General features: G+C 39.3%; 3 protein-coding genes across 5 annotated transcripts; all 3 read left to right on the top strand.

Moving 5' to 3' along the window:
* The first annotated feature begins 238 nt into the window (after window positions 1-238).
* On the top strand, window positions 239-10,948 carry ddr2a (discoidin domain receptor tyrosine kinase 2a). 2 transcript variants are annotated; one of them, XM_033965394.2, is made up of 15 exons: window positions 239-348; window positions 2,091-2,322; window positions 2,782-2,929; window positions 3,316-3,418; window positions 4,765-4,948; window positions 5,497-5,737; window positions 6,158-6,223; window positions 6,350-6,486; window positions 6,915-7,134; window positions 7,407-7,639; window positions 7,822-7,949; window positions 8,024-8,221; window positions 8,587-8,821; window positions 9,152-9,301; window positions 9,794-10,948. In XM_033965394.2, exons 1-15 carry the CDS (start codon window positions 269-271, stop codon window positions 9,947-9,949), a joined length of 2,511 nt encoding a protein of 836 aa, XP_033821285.1. In that variant the 5' UTR covers window positions 239-268; the 3' UTR covers window positions 9,950-10,948. The 2 variants fall into 2 exon arrangements, with proteins under 2 accessions (XP_033821285.1, XP_033821287.1); XM_033965396.2 differs by having other exon boundaries at window positions 249-348; window positions 6,966-7,134; window positions 9,794-10,729.
* A 191-nt stretch (window positions 10,949-11,139) lies between these two features.
* Window positions 11,140-13,453, top strand: hsd17b7 (hydroxysteroid (17-beta) dehydrogenase 7). The gene is made up of 9 exons (XM_055221350.1): window positions 11,140-11,189; window positions 11,385-11,582; window positions 11,687-11,779; window positions 11,992-12,106; window positions 12,484-12,678; window positions 12,747-12,860; window positions 12,935-12,991; window positions 13,158-13,256; window positions 13,334-13,453. Exons 1-9 carry the CDS (start codon window positions 11,155-11,157, stop codon window positions 13,451-13,453), a joined length of 1,026 nt encoding a protein of 341 aa, XP_055077325.1. The 5' UTR covers window positions 11,140-11,154.
* A 1,464-nt stretch (window positions 13,454-14,917) lies between these two features.
* Window positions 14,918-19,130, top strand: serbp1a (SERPINE1 mRNA binding protein 1a). 2 transcript variants are annotated; one of them, XM_033965400.2, is made up of 9 exons: window positions 14,918-15,292; window positions 16,402-16,585; window positions 16,741-16,881; window positions 16,978-17,046; window positions 17,121-17,195; window positions 17,287-17,455; window positions 17,542-17,583; window positions 17,687-17,860; window positions 17,977-19,130. In XM_033965400.2, exons 1-9 carry the CDS (start codon window positions 15,037-15,039, stop codon window positions 18,031-18,033), a joined length of 1,167 nt encoding a protein of 388 aa, XP_033821291.1. In that variant the 5' UTR covers window positions 14,918-15,036; the 3' UTR covers window positions 18,034-19,130. The 2 variants fall into 2 exon arrangements, with proteins under 2 accessions (XP_033821291.1, XP_033821289.1); XM_033965398.2 differs by having other exon boundaries at window positions 14,919-15,292; window positions 16,975-17,046.
* The last annotated feature ends 490 nt before the right edge of the window (window positions 19,131-19,620 follow it).

The raw sequence follows: 19,620 nt of genomic DNA, 5'->3' as shown, positions 1-19,620 counted from the left end.
CAGTGGTTTGAGATCATGCCATATTAAATACTCTCTCTCTCTCTCTCTCTGTCTCTCTCTCTCTGTCTCTCTCTCTCTCTCATATATATATATATATATATATATATATATATATATATATATATTAGAGAGAGAGAGAGGAGAGAGAGACAGAGAGAGAGAGACAGAGAGAGAGAGAGAGAGAGTATTTAATATGGCATGATCTCAAACCACTGTATTAAGTGTGGTTGTGTTACTCCCAGCAGGAGTGTGTCGGTACCCTCTGGGCATGTCAGGAGGACAGATCCAGGACGAGGACATCTCTGCTTCCAGTCAGTGGTCCGAGTCTACAGCGGCCCGATATGGACGGTAAAGACACATTCAGAAACGTACACATCAAACTCAATACTTTGGGATGAATGGCAATGGTAAATTATATTTTTTGATTGTTGCTTTTTGGTTCACCCGCTTTTCTCCAGAGAGAGATATTATTGCTTTTCCTGGAATGTCAGAATACCTCACCTGCTTCTGAATCATTGATATCGGAACATTTATAACCAGATCACATGTCTGCATAAGACTAAGAATTAGCAACAACCAAAACTGAGACTGGAAAGAGGCTTTTAGCTGTTCTGCTTTACAAAAATGGAATACACTCCAAGGAAAAGCAAAACTGGATACATTGGTGACACAATCGCAATTTAATAATCTGCTAACAAACTTTTATACACACATCTGCACCTGTTTTTAATGTTTTATATTGACTTGCATACTTGCTTGTTTTGTTTTTCTGCTTGCATTATATTTTAAACAGGGTGTCCATCAAAAAGAGCCCAAGTGCTCTCATTGGGTTCCCCTGTATGTTTGTATAGATAAATAAATCAATAAATGCATGAAATGTTCCACAGTATGGCTTTAAACTTATTTATCTACATGGAGACAAACAGGTGACCCCACAAGGCCAAGTTAGAGTTCAGTTCAAGGTCAGGTCTGTGAAGAGGCAAGCCCGCTCACAATCACAATCAGATGCTTCTCAATGTATTTTTGTGCAACTAAAACTTGTGACTGAATATATGCAATAAAGACAGATTTTATACTATACTGTGAAACATTCAATGTGAAACTAAACCACCAGAAAAATTACAAAATACATCTTTAATACTTACTTAATGTACTAGTAGAAGGTTTGTGCACAATAATAATACATATGATATGTTCTATGTTTTCATTTTCTTGACATGTAGTAGGCTTCTTGCTCCCCCACTCAAGTTTGCCATGATGTGTTTGTGGGCGTGAGGTGCAGGTGCCTGTTTATTTGCAGTAAACCGCAGTTGGAGTATCAGTTCTGGTGTGATTAGAGAGGTATGTGTGGAGCCTGGGTGGCCCTCACTAAAGACCAAGCAATGATGTAATATACGAGACCTGTACTTTGAGCCCGACCCACCTCCCCTCTGCCCCCTGCCAAAACCCAAACCCAAGTTAACACTTTCAGATGAATTTACGACATAGGTTTTTACTAGTGTTTTCATTATGGTCTGAAAGTCTACCACACTCCCTCCTTTTGTGATTCTCATAGGTGGAATGCAACTAGATACTTTTACCATTTTAAATCCACATGGTTTTACTTGAGTCATTTTGATATTGACATAACACATGAAAGGTGTTGGTATATTAGGATTCTTACCTAAAATAGCAACACCTTTTATGTGTCAAATTCAGTAGCGTGCTAAATTTACAACAACAAGGTCACAGGTAGAATCAAACTGTAGTTTTTGTAGCAGCAAATAGTATCAGTTACAGGTCTGATCTGTGGTGAGGCGACCATGCCCACAGTAACAAATGAATCAATATTTGACAAATAAAAACATCTGTAATTTAATTGAAGCAAATAAATAAGATTAATACCATACTGTGGATTTTTCCAGGCAAAGTGATAACATCTCCATAGAGACTAGTAAGTAGTGGACCCTCACCCAGAAACATTCTAGAGTAAACCTTTGAATAATAGACCCATAGTCATTGTTGTAGTAGTAGAATTAGACACGATGGTACTATGTAGTATTACTCATCCACACATTATATCCCCTCATCATAAATTTTCCCTTTCCCAGGCTGGACTTTGAGGAGGGTGATGGGGCGTGGTGTCCCGAGATCACTGTAGAACCAGATCATCTGAATGAGTTTCTTCAGATAGACCTGAGATCTCTGCACTTCATCACTCTGGTGGGCACCCAAGGGCGACACGCGGGTGGCATCGGCAACGAGTTCGCCCAAATGTACAAGATCAAGTACAGCCGTGATGGGAGCAGGTGGATCTCCTGGAGGAACAGACAGGGCAAGCAGGTGTGTAATTTTAGTATACCAAAATATTCAACAAAGTATTTTTATTTGACTTTTGCAATATATTTAGCAAAATAATGTATCAACAGTTGAAAAGTAGAACATGTGGTAGACAAAATGGTCCCTATTATTGAATGATTGAAAAGTATTAATCTACAACCAACTAATGTTTTCCCCAAAAATTTCAAAGTGTGTTCTTTGGCAATACTTAACTTCTTTTGCTACTGAAGTCATAATATGTGGCTGGTTGCAACAGGATGGACATTTGGACATTTGGACATTTTGGGTATTTGAATCTGCTCATTCGCTGTTTGCTTTGGTAACACTGGATAGAAACGGAGAAAAAAAACAGGAACAACAGTAAAATACTGTCACTGGCAAAAAATATTGGTTTCTATTTGTTCCTTAATACTGTTTTTTTTTAACTTTATTACAAGTATTCCTTTCACCACTTTGTTGTAGGTGATTGAAGGAAATAGAAATGCCTATGACATCGTCCTGAAGGACCTGGAGCCCCCGATAGTCGCCCGGTTTGTACGGTTTATGCCCGTGACGGACCACTCCATGAACGTGTGCATGAGGGTGGAGCTGTACGGCTGCGAATGGCTTGGTGAGAGGAAGGAGAGGGGTGTTAATGCTTTAGCAGTGGTCAAAGAGGCAGTTGTAGCAAGAGTGTGCTCAAATTTTGATATATAGATGTGCTGTGTTATACTTCATTTGGCAACACAACATTGATGTCGCAACCTGCAGTAATTTAACTTGTAATGGTAAAATCACAAATTGTACATTTACTGGTTTTACTTTTCCTTTATAATGAATTGAAATATGTCAGTTATTGCCTCATAGACATTACTGATCTCATGAGCCTTATATCACATTGTATCATGATGCACCCTGTGATTCTCAGCCCTATAGCAGCTCAGATAAACTTAATTCTTGTTTAGTCTTTTTTTTGTGTTATATTTAGCTTTTATCTCACCTTATGCTCCCTTCCAGATGGTCTGGTCTCATATAATGCCCCCATTGGAGAACACATGACTTTGGCTGGCTCCTCTGTTTATCTGAACGATTCTGTCTACGATGGAGCACTCGTTCACAGGTCTGTACATTTTTGAAGAAAATTTACTTAGAAAATCATTGAGGGAGAGATTTTTTTTTGGTCAACATGTATGTGATACGTTCACCAGTAAAACATTTAATGGTAGTGTAGTTGCTTAAGGGTCCTATATTACACAGAATTGACTCTTTTGAGCTTTTAACTGCCTTAGAATGTTGTTACCTCCTCAAAAACATACCTGGAGTTATGTTTTGTTTCATTCACACTGATTTAAGTCTACATCTCCAAAGCTCAAAATGATCTGTTCCACCTTGTGATGTCATGAAGTGGTAGTTGAAAACTACCACTTCATGACATCACAAGTGGTAGTGATGTCTTACCTTTTGCCTTTAGTTTGGGAAAAAATGTCAATTCCAGAGCTGAAATTATCCAAATGATTCTAGTGAATGTGTACATAGTGGAGCACTGTATTACTATATGATTTCACAAAATGATTCTGTCTGAGAGAAGAACTCAGGTTTGTGTGTTAAACATGTGTGAATGAAACAAAACAACTCCAAGTATGTTTTGATGAGAAAACAACATTATATCATAGACCAGAAATAGGGTAATATGGGCCCTTTAAGTAGTGTTTATAGTCTTAGGCTTAGCCACACCTTTTATTTATACTTAAATGCTGTAATAATCAGTAAAGTAGAAGCAGAGGCCTTGTCTGAAAGTCAAGAGCAGTTATTTAGTGTTTGTTGACAGCAGTGTTTTTGGACAGTGATGTTGTGGTGAATAATGTCCTCCATGACTCTGCCTCAGGAGTGGAGATGGAAAATAAAATGGAGAAATTGGAATATCATCCAAATTTTTCAGGTGACAATTGGCTTTGTAATGCTGCCACCTAGTGTTGATAAGAGGCATCATAGGTTAATTCTCGTTTGTATAGAGGAAATGGTCAATTCTTCTGATATTACAGCTATCGATCATGCTATTTCCATTATAATGTTGTCTTTAGATATACGTTAATGTGAAAGTTTATAGCGGTCTTCTCTTTCATGTAATGTAAATCCATACATTATAATTTCAACAAAACCTTTTGAATACAGTATAATGATTATTGCCTCTGAGATATTTGTATACTTAAATTACATTCTGTTAAACAGTGTGCAGCTAAATGTAAATGTGGAGTACACAAAAAAAGTAAGACAAAATTCTCTTTAGCTTACATGGTAATTGTCTCAGTTTTCCAATATGAAAAAGGGTTAATTTTTCTCAACAAGATGCCAACATTAGACACAAAATACAATGTGTTATGGCTTAGCTTATGACACTGTCCTTTGGGAAATGTGGTATTTTCTGACTGGCCTCATGCTTGACAGATTTCTGTTTTGTTTTTTTAGTATGACAGAGGGCCTGGGCCAGCTCACTGATGGAGTGTGTGGTTTGGACGATTTCACAGTCAGTCGTGTCTACAGTGTGTGGCCTGGTTATGACTATGTGGGCTGGAACAACGAGAGCTTTCCAAATGGATATGTTGAAATCATGTTTGAGTTCGACCGCACACGCAACTTTACCTCCATGAAGGTAAGGTCAATGCAGTACATGCCCAAACCAATCAAGCAAAACATTACGACTGCCTGAATAAAACATTTTATTGGTATTTAGTATTTTTTGAATATTTGTACTTTGCCATAGTAGCTTGTATATAGGATTACATAGCTGGTCTCACAGCTGTTCCTTTCTTGAGCCACACTGATGAGTGACCACTGCGCAGTTTATGGATACGACATATTGATGAAAACTTACTCAAATCTTTTTTTCTTTTTTTTTTTGAGGTTCACAGAGCAACAGAGCTAGCCAGGATGCCAATAGGTGTGGAAGCACCCATTAAAAGTTGAATGAAGTATGACTCAGGCACAGTGCAGCTTAGTGTAACTCAATAGACCTACCTACATATAGAAACTGTAAACGATAGCTGTTTCCAGTTTCTGTGTAGTTAGCCCCTCCCTTCAGATATATATAAGGCAGTGTCCATCAGCAATCTGACCAGAACTGAGCAGCACTTTTTTACCCAGCTGACAGATTTTACTTTTGACTTTTACTTTTTGACTATATTTCTTGTCTGTTCTTAGGTTCACTGTAACAACATGGTTTCAAAGCATGTTAAAGTCTTCAGGCAGGTGGTCTGCTACTTCAGATCAGACTTGGACTGGGAGGTTTCGCCCCTGAGCTTTAGTCCAGTGGAGCACCTGACAAACTCCAATGCACACTTTGTGACTGTGAACCTCGCCCACCACATGGCCTCTGCCATCAAGTGCCAGTTCTACTTCTCTGAGGCCTGGATGCTTTTCAGTGAAATCACCTTCCAGTCAGGTATAGGAGGATAAATGGTATTTGTTATGCTAGATATCGTGCTTTTTAAAAAAAAAAAAAAAAAACCCACACACACATATACATACATATATACATACATATATATATATATATATATATATATATATATATGTATATATATATATATGTATATATATATATATATATATATATATATATATATATATATATATATATATATATATATATATATATATAGAGAGAGAGAGAGAGAGAGAGAGAGAGAGAGAGAGAGAGAGAGAGAGAGAGAGAGAGAGAGAGAGACAGAGAGAGAGAGACAGAGAGAGAGAGAGAGAGAGAGAGAGAGAGAGAGAGAGAGAGAGAGAGAGAGAGAGAGAGAGAGAGAGAGAGAGAGAGAGACGGTTTTACCCTGTTTATTTTGTTTATTTTATTTTACAGATACAGCAATGTACAACACAACACTGGCACCATCAAAGCCTAAATTACCATCAAATACACAACCAGGTAATGAGTCACTTTAAAAATTTGAAAACAATGTAAAAACATATTCATATTCTGTTAACATACGTTTTAGCGTTTCAAGTGAGTAACCTAGAATCACTAATCTTATCCATCTCTGGCTCCCTCTAGAGGACGATCCCACTCACAAAGTGGACGACAGTAATACTCGCATTTTGATTGGTTGTTTGGTGGCCATTATCTTCATCCTTGTGGCCATCATCGTCATCATCTTGTGGAGACAAGTGTGGCAGAAAATGCTGGAAAAGGTGAGTGTGTGAATTGAACTCAAATGCAAAACCATCTTCTGGGGAGCACTGAGCAATTTTCTGCATTTGCATTTTGATTGTCATGTTATTAAAAGTATATTTCAAACCAAATTTACTTTTTATGTTTTATTTATTGATATATTCTGTTTAATATTATTATCATGCAGACCATAAAAGTTATTTCTGTCATTTATTATGAATTTCCATTTTCTTTTCTTATATCCCTTTTTCTGAAGGCAACATTTGCCTTCAGAAATATAGTTTATGTATACTTATCATGGCTAAAAAGTGGGACTTTACATTACTTTTGTTTCTTTATGGTGGCAGAATAATGCATAACATTCACAAAATCAATGCAAATAAAATGTTGCTGTTCAGCCCTCCTTCAGTGTATAGTGTGTTCCCTCATCCTAACTCACTCATTCTAGGCCACTCGTCGGATGCTGGACGATGAACTAACTGCTAGTTTGTCAATACAGAGCGAGACATTCACCTACAGCCATAACAACAACCCTCAGTCCAGTTCGGTCAGTGAGCAAGAGTCCAGCTCCACCTACGAGAGGATCTTCCCCCTGGGCCCGGACTACCAGGAACCCTCTCGCCTCATATCCAAACTGCCCGAGTTCACTCAGACCTCAGAGGAGCCAGGTACAGACAACAAATTATTTGTAAAAGTAAAGGTGATTTATATTATGTATTATTTACTGTTTTTATTAATGGTATCAAAGGTTTCTTAATGACATATAGACCATGCTGGACCAGGTTGGAGCCAATACATATTTACTACAGTGGTATTACCAAAGATTACATTGATACATGTTTATTTTCTCATTACCCTGCCAGAAGAATACCCATTTAGTTACAAAAAACTCTGATTATGAACATATAATTTCAATAATCAATCTACTTATTTTTTGCAGCATCTTCTAGTACAGCTGCCTCTAAGTCCACCATATCCACAGTGGTCCAAGACAGCGTCCCTCACTATGCAGAGGCCGACATTGTAAATCTCCAGGGAGTAACCGGAGGCAACACTTATGCTATCCCAGCTGTCACCATGGACCTGCTCTCAGGGAAAGATGTAGCCGTGGAAGAGTTTCCACGAAAATTACTGACATTCAAAGAAAAACTCGGAGAGGGACAGTTTGGAGAGGTTGGTTTCCTTTAACTGATGTTATTATACCATATTGTAAAATACTTAATATGAAATGCATGAAATGTAAAAAAAAACAAACAGAAATGACACACTTTGGTGTTTTGGTTTTTTGTTGGTTTTTTTTTTTCATTTTTGTCATCCTCATTCTGATTCTGACATATCTCTTGGCTTTTTTTCAGGTACACTTGTGTGAAGCAGAGGGGATGCAAGAGTTTATGAATAAAGAGTTTAAATTTGACTACCCCGAAGAGGAGCCTGTTTTAGTGGCTGTGAAGATGCTTCGCTCAGATGCCAATAAAAATGCAAGGTACTGCTTATTTCATGATAGGATGATTTTTTAAATGTAAATATTTTGTAGTAATCTGAAGCTGTTGTTTTCAGAAATGACTTCCTAAAGGAGATTAAGATCATGTCTCGTCTGAAGGACCCAAATATTGTGCGTCTTTTAGCAGTGTGCATCTACAGCGATCCCCTGTGTATGATCACTGAGTACATGGAGAACGGAGATCTCAACCAGTTTCTATCAAAGCACGAGCCTGAGGGACAACTGGCCCTGCTCAGCAACGCTCCCACTGTCAGGTACAGCAATGCATGAGATAAATAATGACATTAGGCAAATACATTTAATATAATTTATATAATGTGCATACATACATACATACATACATACATACATACATATATATATATATATATATATATATATATATATATATATATATATATATATATATATATATATATATATATATATATATATATATATACAGTAACGTGCTGCCTGGGGGCTGAGTGGTTAAAGGAGCAGGGCCTATGCCTATGGGCTCTGTGTGGCTGACCTTAATTCCCTTCATCAATCAATATATTAGCAAGAATATTGTACAAATGCTCACATCAGGGACTCTTTTAATATTTAATATTTGTGTCTCTTACTTGCTCCACAGTTTTGAGAATCTGTGCTACATGGCCACTCAAATCGCATCAGGAATGAAGTATCTGTCCTCCTTGAACTTTGTCCATCGTGACCTGGCCACCAGAAACTGTTTGGTGGGAAAGAACTACACCATAAAAATAGCCGACTTTGGCATGAGCCGAAATCTGTACAGCGGGGACTACTACCGCATCCAGGGAAGAGCGGTGCTGCCTATTCGCTGGATGTCCTGGGAGAGTATCCTGCTGGTAATGCATTTGTTATACTATTTTGTCTCAGAATGTTCAAATTAAAATAAAAATATGACAAAGACCTTGACTGATACCAGTGCCTAATTTAGTCTTGGATTTTAGATAGATTTTTAAAATTCAATGCTTTGCCAGCATTAGCTTTCAGAGATCCATTCAATCTGCGGACAATTTGTTGAGGATGTATCCATTTTGTGCTTACTTTTATCCTGTCCAATAAAACCAACTGGTTATATATATATATATATATATATATATATATATATATATATATGGGCGTGTGTGTGTATGTGTATATATAGCTCCCAACTCCCCTTTTGTTTTGTGCAGGGAAAGTTCACCACCGCAAGTGACGTGTGGGCGTTTGGTGTGACTCTGTGGGAGATTCTGAACTTCTGTAAAGAGCAGCCATACTCTCAGCTCACAGACGAACAGGTTATCGAGAACACAGGCGAATTCTTCAGGGATCAGAAACGACAGGTCAGTGCTACAGTATCACACAGTACATGGGGAAAGTCTTGACAACCTTATGGATTTCTTACACTTGAGCCGCACATTGAATATACATTTATATTTGACAGATATTACTACAATGAATAAATTTTTTGCGAGAGTGAATTAGGGACTGTACACAATACTACAGTGCATAATACTATACTGTTCTGAATTCTGTACATAACAAATATATTTCAAATTGATCTGTACCCATGGGTTTCAGCTTCCTGTTATATGTAACATTCTCAGGACATTTTTCCATTCAGAAGATATACATAAGATTTAGTTGTAAATTGGTAATCGCTATGAAAACTGTCCTGATTTGTCATCATTCTGAAATGAATGAAATGTGTGTATGTTGTGTTATACCTCTACTATGCTTATATTTACACACATTTCACACATATTGTATATTTGTAATGTAGGAAAAACATTTACAGCAGTGTTGTTACAGTTGTGCTTTTGTCTGTGTTGTAGATCTACCTACCCCAGCCGGTCCTGTGTCCAGACACTCTGTACAGGGTCATGCTCACGTGTTGGAGGAGGAACACCAAAGATCGGCCCTCCTTCCAGGAAATACACCGAGCCCTTTTAGACAAATCATGTTTAACTGAAGAGGACAACAGCGTTTAGGACAGTATCGCCTGTGGATGATCCAGGTTTAAGCTAATAGTTTTCAGTAAAAACTGCAACTTTGAACTGAACATTAAGCTATATGCGTGAATTCAACCAGGAAGACTGTATTTCCTTTTTCCTTTTTCTACCAACTGTCACCTGAACTGTTGCTGCCAATCATAGCCTCTCATTAGTCTTTGTCCCTCTCTCCACTGCAACAGCAAAATTATTACCCCTTTCAGACTCCCCTGAATGACTTGCGTATAGTCAAATGAGTTTTCAAGTTTTTCAATAACACCACAATGAGAAAATTTACAGGGCAAAATAAACTTTAAAAATACCTAAAATGTTGAGGAAACCAAATTTAAATGTAGCAATGACTATACTGCACTTTTTGATTTAATTGTGTGTTTCTGTTATATTTGGAAGACTGCTTGAATGTAGAAAGAGTGCAGAATTTCATCTCAACTTCTCATGAACTGCGCACATCGGCAAACAACATCTGTGACATCTTCTTGCAGTGATTTTATGTGACTGTATTTTTACTAGTAGTACACATGTTATATATATATTTATAACTGTTAATGTTTTTCTACATCTGCTCTTATAGAAGCAGTTCATGTTTTAATAGTTTTTATCTTATACTCATGACCAACTGCAACTGGCAACATACACATTTTATTGTGTGTGAGTTTTTAAATAGAAGGATTGTTTTCTGGTGTATTGTATTTATGTTGTATTTTAAAGGCCTTCAAAATGAGTTGAGAGTAATGTCATCATCTAAAGAAAAATACATTTGGTTTTTCATAAGTAATGTTTTTGACCAATACAATTTTATAATATTTTTCAGATAAGATAAGCCATTGCTCTAAAATGGTTGTGTAATTGTTTATTGTGTTTGTAAAAGTGTGAGTGGTTTTACAAAGCCAAAGTATCTGACTGTGTGAAATGAATGTGTACGCATTGTGTATTTGCTTGTACATTGTCAGGACCAAAATTAAACCTGAGCTGAACTAAGAGTGTATATTTATTTATTTAGAAGGTTGTTTCTGAATGTTTTATTAGACTCACTAAAGCTATGCACTGATTGGTCAGAAGCTGCACTGTATCAACCAATCATGCCTCAGGGAAAGACCCAAGCATTTCTCCACAACATGATGCTAGTACATCCATGAACTAGAGACACCTGTTGCTTCTGATCCTCAATAAAAATTTGAAAAAGGATGGCTAAAGTGGTTTTGGTTACAGGTGCAAATAGGTAATGTTTTGTTTTTTTTTTCTTTTCATTTTAAATACATGATTTACTTTACTTTTATCTATGCATAATGCTATTATGGCTTGATGAATTGTTGTCTTTAGTGCTTGCTTGGAGCAGTCTTCATTAAATGTACTCTGTAGCAGATGTATGGAAGACCTATTATGTTTTTAAATAGTGAAGTTTTTGTTCCCATAGTGGTGTTGGCCTGGCTCTGTGTGAGAGGCTTCTGGATGAGGGGGTCCACCTGTGTATGGGCTGCAGGAACATGCAGCGAGCCGAGACGGCACGCTCTGCCCTGCTCCGCTCCCATCCCTCCGCCCAAGTGGATGTGCTACAGGTGGACACCAGCAGCACCATCTCTGTGCTTAGGGCAGCACAGGAGTTCAAACTCAGGTGGGACAAGAGAAGACACTAGTATCTGAAGTATCTAAGATGAAGCACTCTACCATGTGCAGCTCAGGTATTTGCTAATTAGCATATCATGAATTATTGTGCAGGTATCACCGGTTGGACTACCTCTACCTGAATGCAGGAATCATGCCAAATCCACAGTTTGATGTCAAAGCATTTTTCCGAGGCCTCCTCACTGGGTATGTATGTTCTGTTAATTTCTTCAGTTTTATACATCCTCACATGAACGACAAAATGCCTGTTTTTGTTGTTTATATTATTAACTTTCCAGGTGCAATAAACATATGAAAACATATAAAATATGAATCACCAATAGAACCTCACTCAGAACAGTTCCAGAAGGTACCTTTGATATTCTATCGGATCATATGAAAATGTTTCTATATTGCAGCCAGGTCATAGAAATGCTGGCTACAGGAGTGGGAATCCTTACACAGAAGGACAATGTTACTCCTGATGGCTTTCAAGAAGTGTTTGCGACAAACCTCTTTGGTCACTTTCTTTTGGTGAGTCCCATATTCTCTTCTGTTTTTGATCAGTCTGATGTGACAGCGTTTCAAATTTAATGCTTGAAAAATCAATGAGGTTACTGCCCTTGAAACAGACATAGTTGTCACAGGATCTGCACATTGCTTAGCAACATTCGCTCATTAAATATTAATGTGTCAGAGGTTTCTGTCCTGCAGGTCACATTGTGTCTGAGTGATCAATGATGGAGCCCAGTGTTTAATGAACAAACAACTGTAAAATCTGTAACATTTCTTGTGGAATAAATTCAGCTGATGTTTGATAACATGATTGATAAATACTGCAAGAGAGGAACAACACATTTTAGAAAATCTACTCCTCTCTTATAAGCTTTAATAAAAGCTTGTTTGAATAGTTCAGGGAGCTGGAGTCGCTCCTCTGTGGCAGTGGGCAGACATCACAGCTGATCTGGACCTCCTCGAGTAATGCCCAGCGCTCAGCCTTTTCTCTGGACGACATCCAGCACAGAGCAGGCTCACAGCCCTACAGCTCCTCCAAATACGCCTCTGACCTGCTCAGCCTGGCCCTCAACACTCACTACAACCAACAGGTCACAATCTCTCTAATCAGCTTCTTATCTTCCATTTTATTTGACAAATGTTTATGCTGTAATTTTAGGGCTTGTACTCTTCTGTGACATGTCCAGGCTTCGTTATGACAAACCTCACCTACAGAGTCTTCCCATCAATCCCAGCTTTCTTCTGGACGCTACTGATGCCTGTCTTTTGGCTTGTAAGAGTGAGATGTTGTAAGGTTTAATAATATAACATGGAATTCAACAACTGACACCATTAACATTATTGCAGATAAGGATGTTCACCAACACTTTCACCCTGACACCTCATTATGGAGCTGAGGCTTTGGTAATGGAACTAATATGTAAAAAAAAACAAAACCTGAAGCACTTCCAGACATTGTCTTAACATGGCACACATTATAAATACTGTTACTATGATAGTGCTTGTTTTGGGTTTTTTTGTATCACAGTATTTAAAACAAACACTGAAATAGCCTACTTTCCCATTTCAGTTTTATCTTTTTAAACAAAAACCTGAAGCACTGGACCCTTACAGCAAGTACCACAGTTTAACATCAGGGCTTGGGTACACATACTCAGAAGCACGAAAAGTAAGAAAGGCAATATCTCTGGACAGTAAAAAAATAATAACAAGAACTGCTAATATTGTATATTTGTCTATTTACAGATGGATGTTGACTTGAAAACATCCGAAGCCCTCTATGAAAAATTACTGCAACTAGAAAGTGAAGAAAAGAGGAAACTTCAGGATCAACAAAAGACTTTTGATGGTCCTGCATTATCTTAGCAAAAGTAAAGATGTTACAGTAATCAATCACTCAGACATGTTTTTAGGCCTAGTTTGTTTCATGTCTGCATGTATAAAACTGATCCAAAGAAGTAACAGTAGTGAGTGACAACTGGGCAGCAAAGGACAAGAGTAGAGTATGCATCGAGTATTAAAAGTTTTTATAAAGCATGCATTATGGGCAGAAATTAATAGACTACAGAACAGATGGTCAAAATGTAAATAATATTGATAAATACTATTCAAAAGTGGTACCCAGTAATTTTAGTCCTTTATACTTTCATCAGTCCCTTCAGTCATCTTTAGTCTAGGTTCTGAGTGGCTATAATCATGTTGTTGATGCCATGCTCCTCACGGTAAAATCCATTGCAGGCTGTGATCAGGCTATCCGTGTCATCCCAAAAGTTGATGTACGTTTCACCGTACGGAGGCACTGGCAGATGAGGTGCTCCTGTATGAGCCTGGTCCCCGAGCTCCGCTCCATCACAGTCCTCTTCTCCATCGCTCAGTTTTGGGTTACAAAAAGCCCAGACCATTCCACAGAAATAGACAAAAAACGTGCCCATTACCATCACCATGAGTGCATAGGACTCTATCATAGCATTAGTGACTGGAGAAGGCATCTGTACTGTTTCCCAGTCGGAGTAGGCTAACCAGTCTTGTTAGTCGCTGTATGTGGGGTCCTGAACTGCTGTGTCTGCATCTGTCACATTAGAAATTAAAGTAAGAATTGTGAAGATGACAACATTTATCAGGCTGCTACATTAAAATTATATATATATATATATATATATATATATATATATATATATATATATATATATATCAGCCATACATTGTGTTACATTTGTTAAACCCTTTGGCACACCAGTCCTCCTCTGGTGTGCAGCTTTATCAAACAGATAAGTGGACCACCCTGCTTCGCCCTCATCTCAAAGTGTCTAGTGACTCTTGTAAGTTTGCAACAGATAAAAGACCAGCTTAAACCAATTTGGAAACTTTTTTTTTAGCCCTGGTTATAATGGCCTGAGCTATCACAGAAGACAACTATCCTCTCTGAAATAATCTCTTCAGTCCGTCAGCTGTTGTGCCAAAGTTTCCTATTAAGGACACAACATGCTGTTAAACAAATGAAACAACCATTTACTTATTTATGCACCTGTTGATTACCATTAAGTTGTTATTTTTCTCTGTGCTTCCTCACTGAATCCAGTTCGACTTATTATCGAGGTTTTATTAGAGTAAAATAAACTGACAGAATAATTCTACTATTTGAGGGTGATTAGTATGAAAAGTTCAACTTGCAGTGTAGACATTTCCCATGCTGTTCTCTACAACAAACAGCCGACAGTACAGTCTTATGGGTAATGTAGTTTAACACTAGTCTGTCAGCTGTGGTATCCTATTGCGTCTGTCTCGTAAAGAACTACACGCCCCGACCGCGCCACAGCCAATGTCCCGGATGTCTATCGCACCGGAAGAGAAGTCAGTCCTTTTCCCAGCCATCTTGTGGCTTCATCTAGCGAAGTGTTCGCACCAAGCCTCGTAGAATCGGAGGAAAATCCTGCTGAAGGGGCGCCATCATGCCCGGACAAATGCAAGAAGGTTTTGGCTGTGCCATAACCAATCGGTACGACCAATTATTTGACGATGAGTCGGATCCGTACGAAACGTTACTGCAGGCCGAGGTCAAGAAGAAGAAGGAGGCTACTGCTCCTGCCGCCAAGACCGCAGCTCAGGCGGCCAAGCAGCCCAAAAAGGAGTCCCAGAAAGACAGAAAAGCCCCTCTGGCTGACAAGAAGGAAGACACGCAAGCCCCCGTCCCACTCAAGAAAGATGGTAACTATGCATTTTACATAAACGCGGTTTCACTCGTTTGTGGCAGGTAGCCCGACAGTGGCTAATGTCTGCACTAGCGCTAGTTTCATGCCCCATGACATGAGGACCGCATGGTCTCTTTTGTGCTCGGATCGTTCTCTGGAACAGTCTTTTTATACGCTGTTGTCTTGGGTCTGCAGGGCGGACGGTTTTTGGTGTTGAGCATTTTTCAGCCAAACACGTTTTAGCTCGTGCTCCTGCAGGCCTGAGGCGCATGTCCACAAACCAGTTGGCCTGGTCCTTATTGGACTCGTTCTAAGTTCAGAGTTCTTTCAAAAGATGGATACAGCCCACACCATTGTTAAAAGCAGTTTGCCCACCTTAAGTGACTTTAGCCATTTTTGTCTGCAGACTTTGGCGAAACTAAAGGCCTAATCGATATATAAGTAAATTAATTTTGTATGTTCCAGTACGTAAACAGCGGAGTGGCTGAGTATTAGCCGGTTCAGACCATCATGCAGGTGCATTTGTCAGCGGGCACAGCTCGTTGTCTCGTGGAAACGGACCTCGTGGTTTCTGCGGGGCGTGTTTGCACTACCTCATCTCTGCCACTTCCTATTGGCTCGGTGCTGTCGTTTTACTTAAACGTCATCAGTGGGTGCAACATTGAGTGCTTATTTTGTGCATTTCATACATATTTGCTTAAAGGTTGTTCATATTCATAAATTCAGTTAGTTGTCCTGTTGGAGTGTGTCTTGCCCAGTGGGCCATCTCTGCAGAGTGAGAGGAGACAGGTGGACAGCCTATAGCAGCAGCTGCTGTTGGGACAGGGTCTATTTTTGTATATCTTAGTTGGGCAATAGGTTGGATCAGTAGTGTCACTCTTGGCCACTGAAATCTTACTAGAGGTCAAAAGTGTAAACAGTGCTTTGAACCAATCTGTTATTTATATATATATATATATATATATATATAAATGCATTTGATTTACATGTTTCGTTGGCCACTCAAAATCTCTTTAAAGATCTTTTGCCATGTTGTCATGTCTCATGCAGGCACTAAAATCATCCATTCATTACATTGATACTTAGTTTCTCAGAATTGAACATGTGACTTTGTGTTACTTTCAGGAGCTGGCATGAGGAGAATGGGCCGTAAGCCTGAAGGCGAAGGCTCCAGGCCCCAGGGCCAAAATGAGGGCCGTCCTCCCACAGACAGAAGACCGCCGACTGAGAGGCGACCACCCCGCCGCTTTGAGAAACCCGCCGGAGAGGGAGGAGAGAAGCCTGATGGAGGAGAATTCTCTGTGGAAAAGTGAGATTACTGATTGGTCAAAACAACTTCTTCACGAGGTTATGCGTAGGATTCAAAATGGAGAAAAAAAAATCCTTTCCAAATGCGGGCTTTTATCACATCTGTCAAGAGTTGTATTGATCTTTTTCTCTTTTTTTTTTTTTTTTTTTGTTCAGACCTGCAGGTGACCGGCCAATGAGAGGCCGCGGAGGTGGCAGAGGAGGACGTGGGGGCAGAGGGCGTGGCATGGGCCGCGGTGATGGCTTTGATTCCAGAGGAAAACGTGAATTTGATCGTCACAGCGGCAGCGACCGATCGTAAGTCTTCCTGCAATATTTAATAGATTAAATACTTGATATATTGATCAGAGTTTCTGTGCTGTGCCATGGCTAAAGCAAATGTTGTTTCAGTAGTCTGAAAGGTGAGGAGAAGCGTGGAGGAAGTGGATCTCACAACTGGGGCACTGTCAAGGATGAACTAAAGTAAGTTTGTTCTTTACAAAAGAGTGCTGTATATTTGTTTGTGCAGTTTATCGACTGATTCCCTATTTCTGCAGTGAGCTCGACCAATCAAACCTGACTGAGGAAAACCCTGAGGGAGAGGAGCATCCACCTGCCGACTCTGAGAACAAGTAAATCTATGACATGTCTCTAAGGGAAAAGTGCCTGATGGAACGCTTTGTGATGTTGACGCACAGCTTGCTTTCCTTGCATTTATTGAAGGGAGAATGAAGCAGAGGAGGTGAAGGAGGAGGGCCCTAAGGAAATGACTCTGGACGAATGGAAAGCAATGCAGGACAAGGAACGTGCCAAAGTGGACTTCAACATCCGCAAGGCCAACGAGGGAGCCGACTGGAACAAGGGCTTTGTGCTACACAAATCTAAGGCTGATGTGAGTCCAGCATGAGCCTCCACACAAGAGCTGGCTTTTTCAGAGCAAATATATGATTCAAAATATATATATATTTTCTTTTACAGAACAAGAAGGAAGATTTGATTGAGCATGAAGGTGATGATAAGGTATGTTTTGTGATCAGTATTGGTATTTAATATAATGTAACATCTTTTCGTATGGTTTAACTTAACATATCTTTAATAAAAACATAAAATCACTTTTTCCCAGATTGAGGATGAGCACCACTTTAGAAAACCAGCCAATGACATCACGTCCAAGCTGGAGATTAACTTTGGAGACCTGGGACGTCCCGGCCGTGGACGTGGAGGACCTCGTGGAGGCCGAGGTGGCAGGGGCCGTGGGGAAGCCACCAGGCCAGTCCGTGGAGGAAGGCCTGACAGGGTAAATACTTTGTAGTGTCTTTTGCTTTTTTATCACATGATCAGTGCTGTTCCAATTATTTACTGCACATTTTTAATTGTTTTTGTTTTATTGAAAAATATTTTGTTTTTCCCCAGTCGTCTACTTCAGTGCCCAACGTGGACGACCCGGAGGCCTTCCCAGCCCTGGGTTAAGCCTCCCACAGGAGCAGCCTGAGCACCTCCACTACGAGGCTTGCATGATCCTGGATCCTTCAGCAGAGTGAAATGATGGATAAGACTGTCATTAACTGTGGCACTCAATGTGAGAACTGAGTTTTACATAATAAAAACAAAACGAAGATGGAAAAAACAGAAATTACAAAAAAAGTCAAAAAAGAAAAGGACTTCTTGCTACTCGGGAGCAGCTTTATTGGTAGAGGTTTTGTATTTGGAAACAAAGTAGCAGGGATGTTTTCATACAGTGTTCTTTTCAGAGGTTATGCGTTGTCCATTGATGAATTTTTGTAATTGCTGCTTGAAAATATGCATTTGAAATGTAAGAGTATTTTAAGCTGGGTGTGTGCCATTGCTTTCTTGCTTTACAGTAGGCTCAGCCACACCAGGTGTTTCACTCAATGAGATTTATGGATTTTCTTTCTTTAGCACTGGGAATATTGTTTTATATTTTGTACAGGAGGTCTATTCTTCTATGATCTTCATCCTGTAAAGTGAACTATTTTCATAAATTTAGACTTTCACATGGTGCAAAATGGGACTAACTTTGGTCTGACCAGGTGTTGCCTCCTTCTCAATAGACTGCTGAAATGACTCTGTATTTTGGGGATTTTCTACGGAAGTGTTCATTGAGAACTTTAGGTCATTTTTCAGGATTATGAGGTCATAACTAAATTTACATTGATCCTGAACACTGTCAGATGAATCATCTCAATGTTGGGGCTTTTATGTCCTTTTTGGGTGACATTACGGGTGCTAATTTTCCCAGCTTCTCGTCATCAGTGTAAGCAAGTGCAGTCAACTGCCTTGTCTTTGAAATAGCTGGTGGTCATTTCATTGGTCCTTTCGAGACTTATACACACTCCACTCTGTATTTGGGCTCAGCTCCATTGTGCTGCTGTGGTCTGCTCTTTGCTGGCATTTTCTCATTACTTTTACATAGCCCTGTGGCCCTCTGCATAATCACTCTGAAAGAAGTGCAGTTGTTCATTGTGTGAAACAGCTCAAGACTTGACATTTGTGTGAATCTAACCCTGCTATTGGAGACCTCTGTCGGTAAATAAAGGTGGTCGATACATTTTTTGCACTGTGACTTTTCTGTGTTGTCAAAGTGTTTTATTTGCACAAAAAGCGCTCTACTCCAAAGCAGATTTTGCTATGTTTCTTTGAATCCAGTCCCCCACAAATTTTTGATGATTACGTATAATTGTGTTCTAATGGATTATATAGCAAACCACTATTTTCAAGCAATATGGCAAACAAAAAGGATCTCTTGTGCCGAAAAGCGTGAAATAGCTCAATACCATGGACAAGGTATGAAACCCTTAGATATTTCCCAAAAACTTAAGCGTGACCATTGTACTATTAAGAGATTTGTAGCTGACTCAGAGCACACATGGATTTGTGCAGATAAAAGGTACAATGAGGAAGGTTTCTGTCAGACAAATGCATCGGATTAAGAGCAGCTGCTAAAATGCCATTACAAAGCAGCAAACTGCTGGTGCCTCTGGAGTCCAGTGAACATGAAGGTGTAGCATCCTCCAGAGGCTTGTAGTTATGCATAAA

This window comes from Periophthalmus magnuspinnatus, chromosome 4 (assembly GCF_009829125.3).
Source record: "Periophthalmus magnuspinnatus isolate fPerMag1 chromosome 4, fPerMag1.2.pri, whole genome shotgun sequence".
Taxonomy (NCBI): domain Eukaryota; kingdom Metazoa; phylum Chordata; class Actinopteri; order Gobiiformes; family Gobiidae; genus Periophthalmus; species Periophthalmus magnuspinnatus.
The sequence above is the reverse complement of the archived record's forward strand: the minus strand, read 5'-3'. Positions and strand labels throughout refer to the sequence as shown.

Excerpts from the sequence above, each read along its gene's own strand:
- ddr2a (XM_033965394.2), top strand. The coding sequence starts at position 269 with ATGTCAGGAGGACAGATCCAGGACGAGGACATCTCTGCTTCCAGTCAG. Across the intron at positions 3,419-4,764 it reads GATGGAGCACTCGTTCACAG|TATGACAGAGGGCCTGGGCC; the intron begins GTCTGTACATTT and ends TTGTTTTTTTAG. Across the intron at positions 8,822-9,151 it reads CCTGGGAGAGTATCCTGCTG|GGAAAGTTCACCACCGCAAG; the intron begins GTAATGCATTTG and ends TGTTTTGTGCAG.
- hsd17b7 (XM_055221350.1), top strand. The coding sequence starts at position 11,155 with ATGGCTAAAGTGGTTTTGGTTACAGGTGCAAATAG. Across the intron at positions 12,679-12,746 it reads ACACTCACTACAACCAACAG|GGCTTGTACTCTTCTGTGAC; the intron begins GTCACAATCTCT and ends CTGTAATTTTAG. Across the intron at positions 12,992-13,157 it reads ATTATGGAGCTGAGGCTTTG|TTTTATCTTTTTAAACAAAA; the intron begins GTAATGGAACTA and ends TTCCCATTTCAG.
- serbp1a (XM_033965398.2), top strand. The coding sequence starts at position 15,037 with ATGCCCGGACAAATGCAAGAAGGTTTTGGCTGTGCCATAACCAATCGG. Across the intron at positions 16,586-16,740 it reads GGAGAATTCTCTGTGGAAAA|ACCTGCAGGTGACCGGCCAA; the intron begins GTGAGATTACTG and ends TTTTTTGTTCAG. Across the intron at positions 17,456-17,541 it reads TACACAAATCTAAGGCTGAT|AACAAGAAGGAAGATTTGAT; the intron begins GTGAGTCCAGCA and ends TTTCTTTTACAG.